The sequence below is a fragment of the Furipterus horrens genome, unplaced genomic scaffold (genome assembly GCF_987537825.1).
Source record: "Furipterus horrens unplaced genomic scaffold, mFurHor1.1.pri manual_scaffold_2, whole genome shotgun sequence".
Lineage (NCBI taxonomy): Eukaryota > Metazoa > Chordata > Mammalia > Chiroptera > Furipteridae > Furipterus > Furipterus horrens.
In genome coordinates, this window is record NW_028327172.1 from 44,802,862 (window position 1) to 44,826,422 (window position 23,561).

At 42.8% G+C, this 23,561-nt stretch overlaps 1 protein-coding gene across 2 annotated transcripts in view; it reads right to left on the reverse strand.

Moving 5' to 3' along the window:
• CLPB (ClpB family mitochondrial disaggregase) overlaps nt 1-21,375 on the reverse strand; it is a 144,947-nt gene extending 123,572 nt beyond the window's left edge. For both annotated transcript variants that reach the window (XM_090265076.1, XM_090265069.1), the window contains exons 1-2: nt 20,899-21,375; nt 16,864-16,915 (exon numbers count right to left, since the gene is read on the reverse strand). In XM_090265076.1, the coding sequence (XP_090121202.1) occupies nt 16,864-16,915; nt 20,899-21,301 (455 nt within the window). In that variant the 5' untranslated portion in view covers nt 21,302-21,375. The remainder of the gene's footprint in view (nt 1-16,863; nt 16,916-20,898) is intronic.
• Between the last annotated feature and the right edge of the window lie 2,186 nt (nt 21,376-23,561).

The following is a 23,561-nucleotide window of genomic DNA, read 5'->3' on the forward strand; positions in this document are numbered from 1 at the left end:
CTTAACATAATCCAGGAGGACATAATAAAGCTGCCAAGAAAGCTAATGCAAGCTCAGGCCACATTAATGGAACCATAAAAGCTTTAACAAAGGGGATCACTGCCCTGCTCCTCACAATAATGGCCATGCCACACTGTAATTCATAAGGGGCATCAAAAATTTTGTGACCATTTCATTAGAAAATGACCAGAATGGGGAAAAGACTTGAAACCACAGTTTAGGGAACCAAGGCTTATTTGGCTTGGATCTCTGTCCCCTAATATGTAAAGGTCTGGAATAAGAAAAGGGAGCAGTGTAGTCCTAGAGGACAGAGTGGGGACCAAAGGGGGTGTTGTGGAAGGACCTAACTACATAACAGCAGCCCACCATGTGTCAAGTGCTACACCAGGAACTTTTACAAATACAGGGTGGGGCAAAAGTAGGTTTACAGTTTTGAGTATGCAAAAGTTTATTCTTGTATTATTATTTACTAATTATATTACTTTCTGTATGGACAACTATAAACCTACTTTTGCCCTGCCTTGTACTCAGAATTCATCACAAGATAAAGTACTTTTCTAATTACAAAGTGCCTTTGCTTATATTACCCCAAATGCCTAGAATGTCTTTCTACCAAGCTCCTTGTATCCAAATGTTGTACTACCTATCTCCAGGCCCAGACTAAATGCCACCTTGTCTATGAAACCTTAACTTTCCTTTTTTTCTTTTTAAGATCTTATTTATTTTTAGACAGGGTAAGGGAGGGAGAGAAACATCAATGTGAGAGAGAAACATTGATTGGTTGCCTCTTCAATGCATCCCAACTGGGGACCAGTCCACAACCCAGGCATGTGACCTGACCAGGAATTGAACCAGGGACCTTTTGCTTTGCGGGATGACGCCCAACCAAGTGAGCCACACCAGTCAGGGTGAAACCTTAACTTTTCATGTATATTAATTATAATTTTCTTACCAGGTGGCAAGTTCCTTGAAGGGCAAAGGTCACCATGATACATCTTTATGGTTCCTCCTCAATGCTGATTGGGACATATTGTTCATAATGGGCCTTAAGAATGAATAAATGCCAAATAAGATATACAAATGACTAATAATCATACAAAAAGATGTTCGACATCATTAGCCATCAGGGAAATGCAAATCAAAACCACAATGAGATACCACTTTACATATACTAGGATGGCTAAATAAAAATGATTGACAATAACAAATGTTAGCAAGATGTGGAGAAACCAGACCCCTCACATTCACCACTATAGGAATGTAAAATGGTGTAGCCACTTTCGAAAATAGTCTGGCAGTTCCTCAAAACGTTAAACATAGAGTTTCTATAGGACCAAGCAGTTCTAATTCTAGGTATATCTCTAGGTATATTTTTAAGAGATATGGAAACATACATTCACACAAAAACCTGTACACAAATGTTCATAGGACACAGAAATTTTCACAGCAGTATTACTTATAATGGCCAAAAAGTAAAAACACAAATGTCTATCAATTGATGAACCTACTATAAATAACATGTGGTATAGATATACAAAAAATATTATCAGCCATAAAAAGGAATGAAGTATTGATGTCTGCTATAACATAATCAATCTTGAAAACATTAGGCTCAATGAAAGCCAGTTACAAAAGGCCACATATCAGATGATCCCATTTATATGAAATGTTCAGAAAGGCAAATCCAGGGACAGGAAGTTGCTTAGTGGTTGCCAGGGTCTGAGGAGGGGGAAATGAAGAAATTTCCTATGTTCTTATGAACATTCATGTACATATTTTTGTGTAAATGTATGTTCCTATATCTTTTGGGCAGGTACCTGGGAGAGGAACTACTGGGTCCTGAGGTACTCCATGTTTAACATTTTGAGGACTGCGAGATTGTTTTCCAAAGTGGCTACACCATTTTACATTCTCACAGCAATGAACATGAGAGGTCTGCTAATGGGACTGGGTTTTTTTGGTGGGATGGGGGTATGTTACGAAAATGTTCTGGAGTTAAGACAGTGGCAATGGTTCCATAATCTTATAAAAAACTAAAAACTGAACTGTATCCTTTAAAAGGGTTAATTTTATGGTATGTAAAGTATTTCTCAAAAGGAAAAGGAAAGAATAAATGCTTGATCAATCAGAGTTTCCTAATCTTCAGGAGGTAGAAAGTGCCCTATACCTAGAGGTACCAACTGAGGGCAGGATGCTGCCCATCAGAGAATCTGAAGAGGGGACTTGAATACTAGAGAAGAAGTGAGGCCAGAGACAAAAATGCCTTGGATCCTCTCTGACCCATACTTGGGGGTGGGGGCTGGGGCTGGGGCTGTCACCGAGCCCCAGTGGGTCCTGGGAAGGATCCTGCTCTGCCTGCTGGACTCTGAACTCCTGGGAATTCCAAGTGCCTCCCCCAGTTGTTTGTGTTTCATATCCTGTTGCTGTTCACTGTCCATTCGCAAAGGCTGGTCAAACACATAGACTTCCCAGGAGGCCCCAAACAAAAGGCACTGAGATGGAAGTCTCAGCTCAGCCTGAGAGAGGATTCTTATGCAGCCTTCCTGGGCCTTCCATCCACATGAATGGAGGATCCTGGAGACCAGTCAGCCTGCCCAGCTGCTGTACCCTCCTGCTGGGTAGCCTCTGGAGAATCAACAGGGATTCATTTAACCAATCAATCAATGGGCCAGACTCTACCCCTACTATGTGCCTTCTGAGTGTCCACTCAGCCATGCGAGACTAGCTACGGTGGAGGCAGGAGGAGGTGCCCTTCACCTTGCTGAGGCAGCACAGCCTAGGTGAGGAGACACAGACATGAAGCAAGTGAGGAGAAAGGCAAGGAGGTGAAAACTAAACATGATACTATATGGCTCAGACTTAAAGGCTGTGGGAATTTTTGATAAGAAACATCAACATGGGCTAGAACAAGCAGTGAACTACAGTGAGAAAAAGCACATACAGTATTCCCTCACAACGGGTATTACGTTCTAGACCTCCCTGCAATAGGTGAAAATCCGCGAAGTAGGAACCTTACATTTATTTTAGTATTTTTATATATTTTAAGGCTTTATAAACCCTTCCCACACACTCATAAACCGTTCCTAGTCCCTTATTAACCTTTCCCACTCCCTTATTAACCTTTTCCACACTTTATTATAAACACTACTTATGTTCTTAAACATATTCTACACTCTTAAACCTACGTAACTTTAACAACAAACGTACACAGTACCACAAAATCCCGCAATACAGCGAAAAACCCACAATAAATAATACTTTTAAAAATCCCGCGATACAGTGAGGCCTCGATAAGTGAACCACGATATGGAGAGGGACTACTGTACTTTGGATTTATGTGGGCCTTGGTTTAAATCACAGCTCTTCTCTTACTAGCTGTGAGGTAGTTAAGTACTAAACCTGTCTGAGCTTCAAGTTGTCTCATCTAGAAAATGGACGTAACACCATCTGTTCTGTAATACTGCGGCAAGAAATGAAGATAATACAGTATCTAATACACTGCCTCACACAGAATGGGTATTTAATACAGCTATTACTCCTAGTGAGTTTTCTGGAAGAGGAAGGGCAGTAAAGCATGAATAGGATCTAGACAGACAGAAGGACAGGGGTGTGGTTGGAAGCACTGTGAAGGCTCATAGGTAGGAACGACTTTATAGGCTGTATGTATGGACAGTAGGAAGCCACGTCTGACAGGAATGGGGGTTCATGGGAAGGAGTGGAAGGCCAGGCTTGGCTAAGTGAGTATGGGAGCAGGGGTGTCAGTAAAGAGGAGAGATGGGGGAGGACAGATAAGGGGTCCACATTTGACAGTTTATCTTCAGGAACCTTGGGGACTCCCAGTAAGGCAGACAGAAATGGTTCTCCCTTTAGCTAGAAAACATCTCCCTGAGCCTGGAAGAATGCTGAGAAGAAACTGAGACCCAGGCAAGCCTCCTCATCTGTAAAAAGAAGTGGCGGGCCACTTCCAAGTGGGCAAATCACTTAAGGAAACAGAATTTCTGTTTTATCATCTGTGAAATGGGCCTCTTATTATTTGCCCGGTTGTGAGGGCTTAGTGATTAAAGCTTCACATAATGCCTGCCACAGAAAAGACATTCAATAAAGATCAGCCATTAATAGCAATATTTAAGTTATTAAAATATTGCTTTATAATGTTTTATAATATACATATACAAATAATTTAGATAAAATAGTAATATTTGTTATTAAATTGTTGCTTTATAATATTTTATAACATACATATACAAATAATATATGAAACAATATATAAAACAAAAATTATGTTATTAAAGAAATATGCTATAAACATTAAATTCTTATTATATGTGAATTTACTTTAAAAAAATAATAAAACTAAGCATAATAGGCTGTGTGTTTTTTTTGCTTCACTTTAGTATATATTTACCTTGTGATTCATCAGTCTGGGGAATGTCTGAATGCTCACAATAAGAGTTTAAGAGAAATGTGGAGAGTAAAATCTGAATATTCAGAAAATTCTATTACCTTAATTTATTTTACTAATTAGGGGGCCCAAACCTTGTGTAATTAACAACACTCAATAACAATACCTACAATGTACTGAGCATTTGGTATGTGTTAGGTGCAGCACTAAGTGGTTTCCTCATTTAATACTCAGCAATGGTGTAAGATAGGTTAATCATCATCTCACTTTGCAGCTGAAGCTCTAAGGCTAAAGAGGTAAGACAACTTTCCCAAGGTCGTGGAGCTAGCAAATGGAACAGCTGGGATTCACGTCTTGTTTTCTCAGACTCCAGTGTCCTTACCACCAGGACTCCTGCCAGTGATATGAAAGCCTTTTGGGCAGACTCACTGACAGAGCCACAAGGAAAGAAACGCTTATTGCTTTAAGAGGACACTGGACCTGGAAACCCTGCTTAGAAAGGAGGAGAGGGAAGACGCAGGATGCGGAAGGCCCCAAAGTTCAAATGTGAGATTTTCTGAGAAGGCTTTTCAAACAGGACAGGGATAGACAAGAACTGTGAGGTAAGCAGCTGAAGTGTGGACAAAAAAAAAGGGCCACATACAAAACCTGACAAGCTCAGGGGAGGCCTGTATAGCCAGAAATCAAAAGTACCCACACAGAATGGTCTGAAATTAAAATTTTCTAGCTAAAAGTGAGTCATGGTGGGTAGTCAGGTCCTAGGCAGATATCTTTCTTACCAAAGGTCAGTCTTTACCTTAACTGAGCCTGTCTATTGTCTTGAATGTCAGGGTAATTTCCTTTTTCCAGACCCCTCAGGGCACAATCTCCCACCAGAGCAGGAGACCATAGAGCCCCTCATTATTACTGTTATTGTGTTAACTGTCCAATACTCTACACTGGCCTATGTAAAAGAAGTCAGTGCCTATTCGTTTTACTTGTCACCCAATCCCAGAGGTTTCACCACTTTGCTTTCTTCTGCATCCCTAATCTATCACCAAAGAATTTCATGTAACAGTCTTACATCTTCCCCTTTGATTCTGATGTATAAAATAAGTGGTAAAACTGACATTTTCGGAATCATTTGCAGAGCATTTTCTCAATCGTTGAGATTTTGCTTCCTGGCAACTGTTGTCAGTTTGACTCAAATAAACTCATAAAAATTCTTACAGGTTTGGACATTTCTTAAGTTAACAACTGTTTTCAATATTCTTGGATCTCTCTCTGTTCCTCAGTTTCCAGGAAAATTCTTTGGGAAAAACTCCAACTAATTCCAACCATACTTGATAGAATTTGCATTATGGCCATGACTGAGCTGGGATTTTCAAGAAGCAGTCCCTGGGCCACCACAATGGTGGTGGGGAGACAGAGTCTGACAGCTGTCCCTGCTGTGAGGACCTGGGGGATGGTAGCTTTGTGGCCTACACTGCCTTTGTGGCTGGATCAGTGCCCGAGAAGATCCTGGCACACACAGGCGGGTAGGCACTCAGACTGGTTCCTAATGTTTTTCTTGCAGATCACATCAATGCCCTTCCAACCTCTCCACCTCCAACTCAGCTGTCACTGCTGTTAGAATAAAGATAAAGCTCCTTACTATGGCCTCTAATGCCCTGCAATGTCTGCTTACTCTATAGGCTCCCGGCACCGCCCTTCTGAGCTACAGACCCACGACCCTTTTTCAGTTCTTTGTGCTTGTCATTGTTGCGCTTTCAACAGGGTCTTTGTAGATATACCTCCTTCTACCAGGAAAGCTCTTCTTACCTTCTTCACCTAGGTTAACTGCCCATGTTCACTTCAGAGCTCAAGCTTCCTCTGGGAAGCTTTCCTTGACCAGAGGAAATCTACTTGAGGCACTCAGAATTCTCTGTACTGTTCCTTTGCAGCATTTGTCATAGCTGTAATTTCACATTAGCACAGGTAATGTCCTACAAGGCTTTAAACTCCATGAAGGGGGGCCTGTACATATCTGGCTTACCACTAATCCATTAGAGCCTAGCATAATGCCAGCACATAGTAGGCACTATTTGTGTAATGAATAAATGATTAACTACTTCTCCATTTTTATTATATTTTTTCAAAGAGAAGTTCTCTGATTACACGTTTATTATAACTGTAAATAACTACTAGCAATCATCTCTTACCATTTACAAAATACTTATCCAATTTTCAGTAAGTATTTAACTATTTACATGAAGAGCAAAGAACAATACAGCAATGGTTTGACTCACAGGATTGTGAGAGACAAAGAAACAGATGATCAAATCCCAATAGAGGGTAAGAAGTGCTGTCACAGAGGAAGTACAGAGTGCAGGCACCTGGATCATTAGAGAAGGCTTTTTGGAAGATGTGACACTGATGATCCAAAGAATGAGTAGTTTTCCAGACAACAAGAGTTCCCCAGCCTGGAACTCTCACAAGATCCTGGGAGGGTGGTCTGACAGGTATCATCAAAGATACTTCAGAGCTGAGGAACTTAAAGAACCACTAGCCCAAGGCCACACAAATCAAGAAGCAGTAGGGCCAATTACAGGCTCAATCTGGGGCTGGGCTCCCTTCAGAGACATACTTCCCCCCAAGCTATCCAGGAGGCCCAGCTGTTCTTCCTTCCCTCCTGGACTCAGCCAACCAGCTGACTCTACCAGGCTTCTGGGCAGTTGACTGGTTGCTTCCACAGCTCATCTACTCATCAAGGTCAGAAAAAGCTGCTAATCCCATCTTCCCCAATTACCTTCTGTTACCAGGGAGTAAGCAAGCAGGGACTCAACAGGTTACACAACCCAGAAAAGGTGCAAGGCCCTGGGCCACACTATAGAACTGTCTGGTGAAAGCTCACTTGAGAAGCTCTGGTGATTGAGTGTGTGAGCTGAACCCTTCCCAAAGGGACTCAGTTTTCTCTGCAGAGTTTAACACTAGGAACTGTATTTCAAAGTTCTCAGTGGGAACCTGTTAATAAGATTTGGAAACGAAGACTCAGAAAGGGAGTTTCTATAACTTATTAAGGGTCACAGAGCTAGTTAGTAACTGTCAGAAGTGGAACCCTTCTAATTCTAAAAATGTTGTATTATTTCTGTAACATTATGCTGCCTTCTAGCACCGCAGCATTCAAAAAGCCTGTGTGGGTTACACCCTAGCATTCAGAAAAATGATTTGATGACCTTAGAGAACTCACTGTAAGGGTCAAATGACAAGAGTGATGCTAGTAGGCCTTGACCTTTGGTCTAGGGCAGCAATTTTCAGCCAGTGTGCTGCAAGAATTTTTAAAACATGCAATACCTGATTATTTAGTCAGGGGCACTGATCTCTTTTCCCTTAGACTGTCCAATTAAAAATATAAATAAATAAGTAACAGCCAACAACACAACAGTAGCCATCTGGTGTGAATGAATCAAAATTATACTTTTTTTTTTTTAAGATTGGCAAAAAATATATTTTTGGTGTGCCACAGAATTTTAGTAATTAGTTTATGTGTGCTACAAGATGAAAAAGGTTAAAATGGCTGGGTTTAGGACAAAACTTTTGTTTCAATCTATTGCAAGGAACAAGGATATTTACATGTTTACTGGCTAAGAGAGCTGGATGTTTTGGTTGCTCTGATGCTATCTTCCCATTCAGCCAAAATGATACAACAATCAATAAATAGACAGCCTCTCTCTGAGGCCCTGAGACAGCCAATGTATTTACTAGCCAGGGTTTTTGTTAATTAGATAAAATCCCTTGATCAATGTGCAGAACATTTACCTCTGCTGTAGCTAAGCACATTCTGGACACCTTAATCCTGGCACATGGACAGCAAGTATCTCAAGAGCCAAGCTGGGGTATCTGGGGACAAGAACCAAAACAAACCCATCAATACAAACCTAAGATAAATGTGTTTAGCCCTCAACAAAACCCAACCCTTTTTTCCTTCCTGAACTACAAACCAAATCAGACTTTTCCAAAGGCATCTAGTAAACAAGTTTGAGTTGGTATGAAGCCCTTTAGTTTCTTAAGTCATCAAACCAATCTCTAAACTGATGGAGATTTTGACAGGCAGCATGGTATGTATAGTGGGAAAAGTAAAAAAAAACCATACATTCAGCTTCCTAGTTGACATCTCCACTTGAATATCTTTCTGGCATATTGAATTCAGCATGTTCAAAACTGAACTCCAAATCTTCTTCTCCTAACCCAGTCTTTCTCCAGCATCTTCATTTCAGTGAATGGCAACAGCATCTAGGCAGCTGATTAGGCCAGAAAACGGAAATTCATTCTTAACACCTCCCTAATCAATCACATCAAATTCTATTCAAGCGTCAACATTCATTTATTGAGTACCTACTATGCAGCAGGCCCTGACAGAGTTCAGGCCCTGACAGAGTTCTAACCATCACTAAGCCCTGTCTAGCTTACTTCCTCCATCTCTGCTATTGACATCTTAATCCAAGTCACCACCTGCCATCATATGCTCCATTCTGGACTACTGCAGTCACTTTCAGGCAGTCTTTCGGCATCTACCATAGCTCTGCATCAATCTTTTCTCCATGGAGCAACCAGAGTGACCTTTTAAAATTACGGATCTACTTCCAGACAGAAAATCAACAAGGAAAGAGCAGCCTTAAATGATAGACTAAACCAGGCAGATAGAGCATTTTCACCTCAAAGCAGAACACACTCTCTTTTCAAGTGCACCTGGAACATTTTCTAGAACACACCACATGTTAGGACACAAAACACATCTCAATAAATTTAAGATTGAAATCCTATCAAGCATCTTTCCAACCACAATGGTATCAAACTAGAAATTAGTTACAAGAAAAAAAAATTTTAAATTCATAAACACATGGAGGCTAAATAACATGCTACTAAATAATAAATGGATTAACAATGAGATCAAGGAAGAAATCCAAAGATACCTTAAGAAAAATGAAAACACAACAACCTGAAATCTATGGGACAAAACAAAACAATCCTAAGAAGGAAAGTCATAGCATTACAGGCCTACCTCGAGAAACAAGTAAAATCTCAAATAAATGATTTAACTTATACCTAAAGAAACTAGAAAAAGAAAAATAAACAAAGCCCAAAGTAAGTAGAAGAAAGGTAATAAAGAGCGGAAATAGCCGTGGCCAGGTGGCTCAGTTGGTTGAGGCATCAACCCATACACCAAAAGGCTGTGGGTTCGATTTCCAATTGGGGTACATACTAAGGTTGCAGGTTCTATCCCAGGTGAACGTATGGGAGGCAACTAATTGATGTTTCTCTCTCACATCATTGTCTCACATCTATGTTTCTCTCTCTCTCCCACTTTCTCTCTCTCTAAAATCAATAAGCATATCCTTGGGTAAGGATTATTTTTAAAGGAGCAGAAATAAAAAAAAATAGTGTCTAAAAATCAATACAAAAGATTAATGAAACCAAGAGTTGGTTCTGTGAAAAGATAATCAATCTTGATAAATCTTTAACTAGAGTTATCAGGAAAAAGAGAGGACCCAAATAAATAAAATCAGAAATGAAAGAGAAGTAACAATTCACATCACAGAAATACAAATGATTATTTTTTTAAAAAAATCATGAACTATATGCCAACAAATTGGACATTTCTGAAAGAAATGGCTAAATTACTAGAAACAATCTTCCAAAACTGAATCAAGAAGAAACAGCCTTGTGCTCATTCCACAAAATGAAAGGCTGCAGGTTTGATTCCCAGTAAGGGCATATGCCTGGGTTGTGGGTTTGGTCCCCGGTCAGGGTGTGTATGTGAGGCAACCGACTGATGTTCCTCTCTCACATGGATGTTTCTCACCCTTTCTCCCTCCCTTCCTCTCTCTCTAAAAATAAGTAAATAAAATCTTAAAAAAAAATAAGTCAGATAAAGACAAATATCATATAATTTCACTTACATATGGAACCTAAAGAACAATATAAACAAACAAAACAGAAATGGACTCATAGATACAGAGAACAAACTGACGGTTGTCAAGGGGAGGGGGTTTGGGGGACTGGGTGAAAAAGGTGAAGGGATTAAGACATACAAATTAGTAGTTACGAAACAGCCACAGGATCTAAAGTACAGTGTAGGGAATATAGTCAATAATATTGTAATGAACTATATATTATGCAAAGTGGATACTAAAAATATCAGGGTAGGGGCACTTTGTAAAGTATATGACTCTAACCACTATGATGTACATCAGAAATTAATATAGAATAATACTGAATGCAAACTGTAACAGAAAAGTAAAATTAAAAATAAATGAATAAAATTACACATCTAGATCATATTACCATCTCTTTGTCTTTTTCTCTTTCTCTCACACACACACATGCATAGGCTTAAAATTCTTCAATGGTTGCCCACTGCTGTTAGTAAAAATAAACATCATTAACATGGCTTACAGATCCAGTGTGATATGGTCCCTCCCAAACCCAACCTCTCCAGGCCCTGTCAATCACTAACCTACTTTCTGTCTCTATGGATTTGTCTATCTGGATATTTTAAATAAATCAAATTATATAATATGTAGTCTTTTGCACCTGGTTTCTTTCACTTAACGTAATGCTTTCAAGGTTCATTCATATCGTAGCATATATCAGTACTTCATTCCTTTGTACTGATGAATAATATTCCACTAAATGGCTATATTATATTATTTATTTATCCATTCATCAGTTAATGGACCTTGGGGCTGTTTCCCTCTTTGGACTATCATGAATAACGCAGAAAAAAAATAATGCTATGAACATTCACGTACAACCACATTAATGTACATGTTTTCATTTCTCTGGGGTATATGAGGTCTGTCCAGAAGAAGTCCAACCATTGTTAATATAACGAGAATGGTTTGCACAACATCAATGTAACCTGGCAGCCAAGGAGAGTGGACTAGAACGTGCGTGCATGAAAAATGATGACTTCACTGTACTAGTCAGTAGGGGCAGTAGATGCCATTGAGGGACCATGTATACAGTGCAGCTGTCGCATTAAAAAATGACTGAGCGGCCCTGGCTGCTGTGGCTCAGTGGATTGAGTGTCGGCCTGTGAGCCCACTGTCGCTGGTTTGATTCCCAGCTAGGGCACATTACTAGGTTGCATGGCAGGTCCCCAGTTGGGGGCGCAAGTGAGAGGCAACCACACAGAGATGTTTCTCTCCCTCTCTTTCTCCTTTCCCCCTCTCTAAAAAAATAAAAAGTAAACAAACAAATAATTTTAAAAAAAAAAAGACTGAGCAAGCACAGCAACAAATCTGCATCAAATTTTGCATTAAGCTTGAATATTCCTCTGTGGAAACTATTTGGATGACTCAGAAGGCCACAGCTATGGGCAACCAGTGATTGGCAGCTTCATGATAACAACATGCCTGCTCATGCATCATGTCTCATACAGAATTTTCTGGTGAAACAGCGAATCACCCAGGTGACTCAGTCTTGCTTCAGCCCAGATATGACACCCTGAGACTTCTAGCTTTTCCCAAAAATAAAATCACTTTCGAAAGGAAAGAGATTTCAGACTGTCGATGAGATTCAGGAAAATATGATGGGTTAACTGATGGCAACTGCGAGAACTGTGTGAGGTCCCAACTAGCCTATTTTGAAGAGGACTGAGGCACTATAGTTCTATGTCCAATGCCTTCAATAAATGTCTCTATTTTTCATAGTACATGCCTGGATACTTTCTAGACAGCCCTCGTTTACCTAGGAGTAGACTTGCTGGGTCATAAATGCTATGTTTAACGTTTTGAGGGAATGCCAACTGAGTTCTAAAGCAGTCAACACCATTTCACATCCCCACCAACAGTATATGAGGGTTCCAATTTCTCCACATCCTCACATACTTCCTATTATCTTTCTGATTATAACCATCCCAAATGGGTATAAACTGATATCTCATTGTGGTTCTGATTAGCATTTCCCTAATGACTAATGATGTTGCGCATCTTTTAATGTGCTTATTGGTTATCTGAATATTTTCTTTGGAGAAATGTCTAATCAGATCCGTCATCCACTTTTAAATTGTTGAGTTATAAGAATTTTTTATATATTCTAGATATAAATCTCTTGTCAGATATATGATTTGCAAATATCTTCTCCCATTCTATGGAAGAATCTTCACTTTCTTTGAAGTTGTCCTTCGAACACAAAGTTTTTAATTTAAAAAGTCAAATTTATCTACTCCTATGTTTTCTCCTAAGAGTTTTATACTTCTAGGTCTTACATTTAGGTCTGATCTATTTTGAGTTAACTTTTGTGTATGGGTGAGACAGGGCTCCAACTGTATTATTTTTGCATTGATATCCAGTTGTCCCAGTACTTTTTGAAAACACAAATTGTACTCATTTTGAAGTACATAATTATAATTGCATAGTCATCTGGCTCCCAGTTAGACAAAGTACCAATAGGGCAGGAACTGCACGAATCTTATTCACTACTGTATCTCCAGCACTCAGCCTAATGCCTAGCTAATAAGCACTCATAAATATTGACTGAATGAAGTAATAATTTTATTATTAATAATAAACACTCTACAATTCTACGCATTATAGTACAATAACAAATGTCATTTAGGCTCATAAAAGTTAGGCGATGTGTGCCTGGTATTGCTGGTTTTCAATTTTTTACTCAGATGCCCCCTCCGTACCTAGGAAGGGGGTTAGTGAGCTCCTCCAGGGCAAGGACTGCTTCTCCTTCCTCATTGTGTTGCCACCAACACAAATTCAGTTCAGACTAAGCACAGAGGACAGGCTAGACAGATGAGTAACTATGGGACAAATAGACAATGCCCCACAGGACAAGGTCCCTACCTATTTCCAGTCCCCCCTAGCCTCAGAATGTGATCCAGCAACACTGAACAGTATCTGATTTCCCCTCCCCGTCACACACCCTAGGCTGTTTCTTGCCTTGGTACTATGCTGTCCTTTTTGGTTGGAATGCCTTCTCCTTCTATTTGCTGTGTCATACTGGTATTTTAAGACTAATTACGTGCCATTTCCTCTAGGATGCTTTCTCTGGTACCCCAGGTTGATTAGGGGCATATTATGAGCTCTTGCCTCTCAGCACTGACCATACGTGTTGTTATAGGCTTCCCCGGTCGCCTTCATCGAGGTCAGGAATCATGCCTGGTCAGGTGCCCCTGTGCCAAGCATATGACCCAGCATGACAGGTGTTCAGTTGTCAAATGAACAAATGAATCCTGAAGAGAACAGGCCGGCAGTCTGAAGTCCAGGTTTTATATCAGCAGGCTTTCTTCATTAGAAAACATCTGGCGTCATGACCAACAACTGAGTTAGACACTTAGCAGAGGCCCAGTTCCCTGACAGAAGAAGGGAAATGGGTAGGGGTGTTGTCTTTCACCCAAGTTTGTTCTGAAGGAAACGTGATCTCCTTCAGGACAGGGAGAACAGGAGCCCTCATTTCTCCCAGCCCTGACAGATCCTCGTATGGCTCGGGCCAAGCCTAAACAGATGTGCCTTCAGTCTACCCTGTGCCCTGGTTTCAGGTGAATGATTCTTGAGTCCAGAAGCCAGGCTCAGGTTTGGGCTGAGCCCAGGAACAGGGCCCCTGCTTAAACTGCTGACAGGTGAGAAAGGGGATCCAGGACTGATTTCACTCCTAAAGAGCCTAATGCAGTAACAAGGTTTAAGTGCCCTTGGGGAGAAGGAAGAAAATAGCTGCCACACAAAGAAAAAGGAAGAGAGGAAGGGAAGAGGGAAGGAACCAAGCCTCCCTCCGATACAGCCAATGGAAATATGGAAATAAAGACTCTAGGCTGCCTGTTTTTTACTGAAAAGTCAGTAAAAAAGAACTTTCCCCAAGTTCTGCTGTGCTAGAGAATATGGAAAGAGATGTGGGGAGTTAGACCTTGTCCCTGGCCTGAGGAGGCACACAATCCAGTGGTTTACGATGAAGTCTGGTCCACAACCTTCTTAATATAAAGAACAGAGTGTGGCAAGTGGCAGATCCAGCCCTGCCCTGCTAGCCAGGCAGGCGCAAACCACATGGTTACACACTCCACATAAAGCAGCTCAGTAGTACCACACATCAGGGCATCTATCCAGAGCTGTTGGCTTGATCATCTCATACTCTATGAGGATTCCTGATCTGCTCCTGATTAAAGCAGCAAGTGAACCTCGCTGGTTTTCATGTTTGTGGACTAAGTGCCTCAGTCCTGACGTTCAGCCCTGTTTCACTCACCTGACTTCCAACTTTACTTCTAGAAAAGGATTCCTCTCCTTCCACAAGCTGGCACATTCCTTCCTATATGACCCTCATTCCCTCCCAGACCAGTGCCTAACAAAGGCACACACCTCCATCTCCAGTGCCTGGCAAAGGCCCACTCATTCATTCATATGCAGGAAGTTTGGGATAAGGAGAGAAAAATGTCCTAACTTAGGCCTTCACTTCCTTGACCTTGTCTTATTAAAACAGCCTTTCAACAAATTTGCTTTCAGCCTTTCCTCAATTCAGTTCATCCTTCATCCTTCTGAATGACTCTAACTGGGCAATTTCCCTGCTCTAATATTTCCTGTGTCTTTCCAGTGATCATAAGAATTTGAAATTCCTTACTGTGGGCATTCTAGAATTTGCACATTCCAGCTCCTCTCAAATCACCTTCCCTCTTTCCCCACCACCTCAGCAGCATCAACATGACAAGTGGGCCCAGCACCCAGCCAGTATCTTCTGTCCCCTGCCTTTGCTCAGCTTATTCTCTGCTCTGCTTCTTTCTGGCAGGTAGTGGGGAGAGCACGGGAGAGACTGCCATGCTGAAGGGCAGAGTCTGTGCCTTGCTCACCTCTGATGCCCCACACAAATGGCAAAGATTCTGACTGAGTCATCACAACCAAGAGAGATGGGACAAGAGGCAGGAGAAAAGCAGACTAAAGACTGGGGATGGACATGAAAGGCCCCTACAGACCCTATCCACACAGACAAGTATGAATGGTGCTGAGTACACATACCCCATAAATCCCATCACTTTTTCTATCCTTTGGGCAGGGGTTTCATTGCTAATTTGAAAAATGTGTATCTGAAAGAGCTAAATAACATATGGAAGCTCAACAGAATAGCGTAAATTCAGCCCGACTGAGTGATGGAAGAAATGTGGAGTCACAGCATAGCTGCTCTGCCAAATGTACTATCTACACTGGATTACTAGAGAGAAGCAGCAGCCTGGCAGCCCCTGGCAGTTACCAACAGGTGACTCCAGGGTCAGCAAAGGCCTGAGGAGGAAGCCCAGCCAGCCTCACCCCCTCAGTCCCTTGCACTGCAATAGAGGGAAGCGAGGCTCATCTGTTGCAGGGGAATGAAGATGCCACGCACAGCCTGCAGTTATGAATGGCTCTTATAACAACAAGCTGACATCTGTGCTTGGTTTTTAAGATGCATCATCGCATGTTTATTAAACTATTGCTCTATCATATTTATTAGGCTACGAAACAACTCCCAGCCCATACTTCCAAAAGTGGTTTATTAAAAACTAAGCCTTGAACATTAATACTCAAAAGCACCCTTGAGAATCAATAATAATGCTGCAGATAAAATGAAAGAGAATCAAAGCAGTAAGTCTTGGTGGGGGCTGTAGCTGCCTTTCAATGCTTTCTCATATGTTCAGGCAGCTGAAGTGGGGAAGAGCAGCAGGGGTATGTGGGACTGGTGCAGTGCTCACTACCCCAAACACCAGACTTCCTACCTGAAATGTGGACCTGGCAGCATGGGAGGGGGAGTGTCTTATGGCCATCTAGATCTATGCAACGGGCCAAAAAAGGCCAAGACTACGCCCCATGGGAGCCACTAGTTTCACTGAGAATAAAACCTCTTCTCCTAACTAACAGTCCCATACTAACGTCCTATGCTGGCTCAATCGAGCCCCCATCATGGACACATGCTCTGCCCTGAGTCCTGAGTTAAGTCCTGCTCCTGCCTGAGAACAAACCTCAAATCCAACCAGGCAGTGGTCATAAGGGACCTGGTTAAGCCGGGGAGACTGGAGGAATGCAATCAGCCTGTGGGCAGGGGTCCAGCATGGGCACCCCAGGACTTTCTAACCCCAGAAAAGCTGGCAGAAAGGTCTCTTCCAGCTCCCTCCCAAATCCCCAAGCTTCTCCACAGCTGCCCACTTGCACCGCATTCAAGCAACAAGCAATAACACATGGCCAGTTCCACAGAGAAACAAGAACAAATTAGAAGATTCAGTGAGGAAACCACAGGATGCAGAAGGGTCTCCAAACCATGCCCTGTGAAGAACAAAACAGTGGAAGGACCCAGAGCTGTCTGAGGTCAGAAAGAAGGGAAATACAGGGCTCACCAAAGGAGCCCAGTGACTCTGTAACTACAGGGTCCAGTTCGCAGCTTAGTGTGAGGACCTCCTCCAAGGCAGTCATCACCAGAGGAAGCACCTTCCGCTCAGCACCTCCTGTGGGGCAGAGCAAGGACCGGGGTTCAACACTCACCTGCTGACTTCTTGGACATTGTTGGCGCGAGCAGCTTCCATCAGGGCTGCATCTGAAGAAAGAGGGGGCACTGGTCAGATCCCTGGCCAGAAACTACCTCTCAGGACAGCTTACAGGGCCCAGTAAGACAGTGAAAGTAGAAGCACTTCAGAAACATGGGCTTTTACAAGGGAAACGATGGCAAGATATAGGCACACCTCAGAAATACTGCGTGTTCAGTTCTATACCACCACACTAAAGCTAGTGTCGCAATAAAGTGAGCTATAATCTTTCTGCTGGTGGAGAGTCTTGCCTTCAATTTGTTTAAAAAAAAAAAAAAAGCAACATCGGTGAGCCACAATAAAGTGAGTGCAAAAAAAAAAAAGAGGTATGCCTATAGGTGGAGAAGGCTAACCACCCCATGCCCACATGTTAACAACTTGTCTTCCACATCTTTCTATTACAGATCCCAAATTCTTAACTCCTCTCATCACACAGGTGACCCCAGGGAAGTGCTGGCACCAAGTGCTGCCAATGATAACTGCTCAGTGTGTGAACTCCTTCACTCTGCATTAGCTATAAAGCTCTGTATGGGTTTTTTGTTGTTGTTTGTTTGTTTTTTAAAGTGAGCTCACATTTGATTTGACATTTAATGAATCATTTTTGCTGAAAAGGAAAAAACACATAAATGCTGGACTATCTTGGAAAATATTCAACATGGAAATGCTGTTCGGTAATACAAATGAAACAGAAGAGGTGAAGGGGATGTCTGTCTCATCCACTTTTCTGTCCCAGCACTAACATAGAGTAAACACTCAGAAAGTATCTATGGAATGTTTGCCTTAAAAAACAAGAGTTTTCTGAGCTCTTTTTCTGAGTCCTCAAAAAGAAAAAATCCATGAGGTTCACCTACACACTCACTCATGATGGTATAAAGGCATTTCTGCCTTGGCCTTTCCCAGGGTATTTATGAAACACACCAGCTGCTCAGCAGTGGGTCTAAGGAATCGTTCACCCTCTTTGCCCTGTGATCATCACCACTTCTAGATTCTTGGTGCTTCTGACACAAACTGAAGACCCCAGCCCAAGGTGAGTGGACAAACATAAAATGACTTGCTGCAAGGCTGAGTGCCTGTCTGCTGAAAAACTCTGTATGTTTTAACATGACTAACGTGATTAGCCATTCCCCTGCCTTTCCACACTTTCTCTCCCAACTCGTTTCTCAGCCTAGTTTTGAATCTTGATGTTACAGGGCATGAGCCCAGAGGTAGGGACAGAATGGAAGGGACAGGCTGGGAGGGGTGTGGGCCCTTCTGAGAGTAGAGAGAGCCTCGACCAGGAGTCAGGAGACCTGGCTCCAGCAATCTGCTCCCTACTCACCCTTCCCCTCTCAATCCCAGCTTCCCTGACTGTAAAGTAGAGGCAATAATCCTTGCCCCACCAAGCCCCACAAGGATGCTGAGGAAATGAAACGATGGTTGGAAAATCTGCAGTCTCCCTGATGCCAAGCCCAGCAAAGGGAGACCCAAAGCACAGGGTTCATTTCAGATTCTTAGGAATTACATAGCACAATGCTGGCACCACCTTGTGGCCACAAAGAAAAACTGTCTGACAAAAAAAAAAAAAACCCCAAAAAACAGACAACAGAAGCACAATTTTTTCAAATAGTTAATACTAGGTGCCAGGGAGTTCTCTGTGCCCAGTCTGGTTCTGAGCTCCAACGCTGAGCACTGGATGGACCTGCACCCAGTGCTGCCTTAGGGAGTTCTTGGTCCAGCCAAGAGACTCACCCAGTAAAACAGGGGTCAGCACTGGAGCAGGGCAGAAAGCAGATCTGGAGATAGACAGATCTAGGCTCCCATTCCAGCTCTGCCACTTACTTGCTGTACCACCTGGCCAGCTCATCTAACCTCCTGGGCCTCAGTTTCCTTATCTGTACAATAGGGATAAGATAACTACCTCATCAAGCATATGCAAGCCAGTTCTGTGGTTCAGGCAGTAATGCCTCCACAAACCTCCAAGCCTAGACAACAGGGCCAGGTCTTTCCTGGTTATCTTCCCTAAGCACATATCCAGGCAGCCCCCAGACAGGAAGGAAACAAGCCTTCCTCAGAAATGGCTATATCCACTCTTCTCTCACTCTGCCAAAAGTGGCTTCTGCAAGGTCACAGAGGAAGAAAAAAATGAGCTGAGATTAGAACCTGGGCCTCCTGGTTTCTAAACCACAGTTTCTATCACACAGCACCAAGGGCCTGATTTTACAGGTTCAAATCAAGGAAGAGGGTAGCCAGCAAGTCAGAAGCGTTGGAAATGGTCATGGTTTTGGTCATTATCTATTTTAGTAAATAGACTCTGGTCTTCTTGCTGGGGTTCACATGCCACAGCGTCCAGTCCAGTGCCCCCAAGAACCTCTAAAAGGCACAACCTTGGACACACCCTCAGGACACCTCCCCCTAATACTTCTAAATATACTGGCCTCAGGACATTTTCTGAGCTCACAGCTCTTCTACCCCTCCAGGAGAAATTCCAAACCATCCTGCCAGACATCCAGCCCCCCCTCCATTGGCTCTCACTTCATCACAAAGATCCCCTGTTCTCCAACCAGGCTGGCCACTTTACTAGCTCCTGCAATACCAAGTGACTCCCATATCTTCATTCCCTGAAGCTTTTGCATGGAATACAATCCAACTCAACACACACTTACTGAGTACCTACTAAGTTCCAACATTATGGTGGACAATGTGCAGGTATTAAAGAAAGGAGCTGTTATCAACCTGAAAAAAAGATAAGATGCATTCCCGGCTCTCATGGAAGTCACAGTTAAGACTTTTTCATCTCTTGCCTCAACCTTCAGAAAGCAAGTTCAAATTCCCCATCCTCCAGGTGTCTCCAATCTTCCAGGAAAGTTTTCCTGATCCTGTTGGTCCTCTGATCCCCCAACTACACATCGTCAGACCACTCACCAGACCTACAGGCCTAACTTCCTGCACTATCTTCTAAGCAAACTTTGTGCTGAGGTAGTAGTTCCACACCTAGCCCAAAACTAGGCACACAGAGGGTACTCAAAAATGCTTAAAGTTATAGAATCATAGCATGCCTAAGCTAGAAGAGCCCTTAGAGCTCTATTTCAATATCTTCAGGGCCAGTGTGGAGGAGCAATAATCCAAAGTCATGATGGGAGTTAGAGGTAGAACCAAAACAAGGTCCCAGTTGTCCTTACTCCCAGTCCAAGGCTCTTCCTTCACACCTGCTCCAAAGTCACAAAGCTGAGGATGTATGGAATCTATGAACACCATGCCTCAGTTTTCCCCCTTGAGAAACAACTGAGAGCCTGAGTGGTTGGACTCATGTAGGCCAGAAGTCTGGCTCTCTGCTCTCCCAGTCCCTGCTTAGCTCCACGCATCCAGGTGAGATGCCAACCTGGGTCAGTCAGCCTCCATGGTTGCTTAGGGTTTCTACAGAGACAACCTCCTATTCTTCCTTCTACTGCTAACTGCCTCACATGGCAAGATCAACTCATGCCTGAGGCCAGGCACAGCAAAACCCGAGTCTGATGAGCAGACCCAGGCTGCTGAATTCCAAGAAAGTAAAAATAACGGCACTGTGAGAGTACAGAGAAATCATCCTTCACTGTATAAATGAGAAAACTGAAACCAAAGAGGAGCCAGGGTGAGCAGTGGCAAAACCAGCATTGAAACCAAGTCTTTTTCCTTTCGTAGGCCACCTTTTTCCTTTCGTAGGCTCTCAAAATACACTGCAAGTCTCCTGGAGGCCTCTTAAAAAGGAATTGGACCAGAAAGAATATTAGAGCGTTAAAGGACCATACTTTAATTTAAGATGTTTAGTATAATGGTCCCGTTGGACAGCTGGACAAAGCGATGCCCAAAGATGGGAGGCTGTAGTATTACGCACTGAACCCTCCAATGATGTTCTGGGTCCCTCCAGGACTGAGACGCTGCTGTTCCAAATCTATAAGCAACTCCCACACTCCAAAGACAGTCAGGGCCATTCCTCCCGCCTCTCCCTTCCTCGAACCCAGGCTGTCCCGATAATCACCCTTGTTGGACGGGTTCTTGCTGTAACAGTGAACCACCAGCGCCGTGGCCAGGGCCCACATGCCCAGTCCGACTCTGTTGGGGCGCTCATTCCAGCAGTTCTGTCCGGGGAGTGTTTCTTCAGGGCTAGGAAGGCGTCCCCATGTTGAGGATGCTAGGTGCCGGGTCTCGGTACGTCCTCCCTGGCGCCCCCCGGTGGCTGCCCCTCTTCGAGTGACCAAGGCCAGCGATGTTCCATGACGCCCCCCAATGGCCGTCCTCTGCCACTGCGGCTCTCCGCAGCCCCCGGTGGTCACACTCCGGCCGGACGGACCTCGGTGGCTCTGGAGCGATGGAGACCTAAGCAGCTGGAGGAGGAGCCGCGGCGCCAGAGCTGTTCTCTTCATCACCAGGGACCCCAACATCGCGACACCTGCTTCGATAATCCCTTGGTGCCGGCCCCTGTGCTGGCCACGTCCAACATGGCTGCCGCGGCGCGTTCGAAGACGCCGCGAACGGGATGGAATTACGCACTACCTCACGGGAGTGGTAGTCCACAGCTCTAGAGCTTTCCTCAGCTGGGGGACGAATAAACTACAATTCCCAGAAAGCTGTGGAACTCGTGTCACAATGCCGATTTACAGGGGCCCCGGGGCATGTTGGGAAATGGAGTTCGGATGAGGGGCGTGGTGATGAAGATGGGATTGCCAGCGTATAGCTCAAACACGCAGTTCAATTCTCTGTAGAAGTTAGGCAGGGATCTTCTGCAGAGGCCTATTATGAAACGTATGCTTATTTCTTTTAGTCTATCTCTTTTCAGCCGAAGACAGCTTTTCAAAAGATATTTAGGGTAACCGGCCCACCTGAAGTAGGAATTCTCGTTATTTTCCTACTTTCCTTTCAGTTGAAAAGCTGATAAACTGGGCTTGCTTCCTCACGTGTGTTATTTTCAAGGGGCTTTCATGTGGGCCATTTCATCTTATCCTCACCGCAGCTGCGTGTGAGAAACTGGGCAAAGATTATTATTCCAATCGACAGGGAAGGAAATTTAGGCTCAGAAGTGAAATGATTTGTCAATGAATCAAATAAAGCTCAAGTCTTCTGACTGAGCCCATCCTTTCCATAAACACCTACAAGCCACCCTGGCCCCTTTTCCAGACTGAACTCACAAGCAGACAAAAGGAGGAAGCTCTTCATACCAGTCCTGTCTCTTGCTCCTGCATTTACTGTAGGTCTCTGCTCAAACTTCACGTTATCAGAATCTTCCCTAACGATTCTGTTTAAGATAGCAATTCCCCTTTTCCCTATCCTTTTTATCCTGCCTAATTTTTCTTCACAGCACTTACCAGCTGACATACTAAATACGTATTTGTTTTATTGTCTTTCTTCAGTAAAATGTGACACCCATGAAACAGGGACTTTGTTTTTCACTCATATCACTAGCCCTCAGAACTATAGCTGGAACAAAAAGAGGCACTCACATATTCTGTCAATGAATTTTTCTCACCTTATTAGTGTGGGGGAGTGAATATGAGGTTTAGAATGTAGGCAGTCCTGGATTTCAATTTTGACTCTTGGATTTACCACGTGTGTGATCTTGGACAAATTTCTTTACCTGATTGTTAATTTCCTCATCACGAGACAATTGCTTGTATTAAATGAGATAATATGTAGACCATCACCATCCCTGCCTCACAGTAGGTCTTCAAGAAATTGTAGCTATCGTATTCCCTACTCTGAACTTCTGCAGGAGAGGGATAGAGTTTCTCATTTCTTCATCTCTTTGTAAGGAACTCAGCAAATAGCTGTTGCATATGAGTAAATGAATGTATATCTTAAAATTAGCCAATAGCCAAAGCATTTTGATCTTCCTATTTTAAGAGATTACCAGGATATCCTGTCTTGTTAGCCATTGTATTCACTATAGCAACTTTACCCTCCCTGTATTCTTAGACTAATTCTGCCTCCTAATTTAGGGTAGGCCAAGACAGAGTACATCTGAACATTTATGTAAACATCACCAGAAATAAGCAGAGTTCAAACTGTCTTGCTGTAGACACATTCCAGGGCCTTTCAGTGTACTTAGCACTGCATAATTTTCAAAATATGTACCCATTGATTCTGTCATTTGATTTTCACAAATAACATCCATTAGGGGTACAAGGCAGGAATGAATCACTATCAGCATTTGGTAGGGAGTACTGAGAGGTTAAATGATCATGTCTGGCTGAGTGGGAAGTAGTGAGGGAGCATGGGAATATCCATTAGAATCAGCCAGGACTTACAATGGATTCTATATCTTTAATAACCAATTCAAAAAACCCCTGTGTCACGATGCTAATATTTTAAAAAATCTTCAGCTCAGGATTGAAGTTGATCTATTCAGAAAACAGGGATTTATATCAGGTTCCAGTTACCCTCACTTGGCCCTGAGCTTCTAGCTCTTGGGTGGGGGGACAAAGAACTCCATCTTCATTTAGTTTATAATGAGGTGACAAGGAGATATTGGAGTAACTGGAGTAGGGAAACTTTCTAGGTGTAACAAAAAAACTCAGAACCTATAACAGAAAAGATTGACATATCTGGCTCTATAAAAAACAATTCTGTTGGGAAAATACCATAAACAATGAAAAATACAATTGACTATCTCGGAAAAAATATATTTGCACCACAATTATGAAGGGC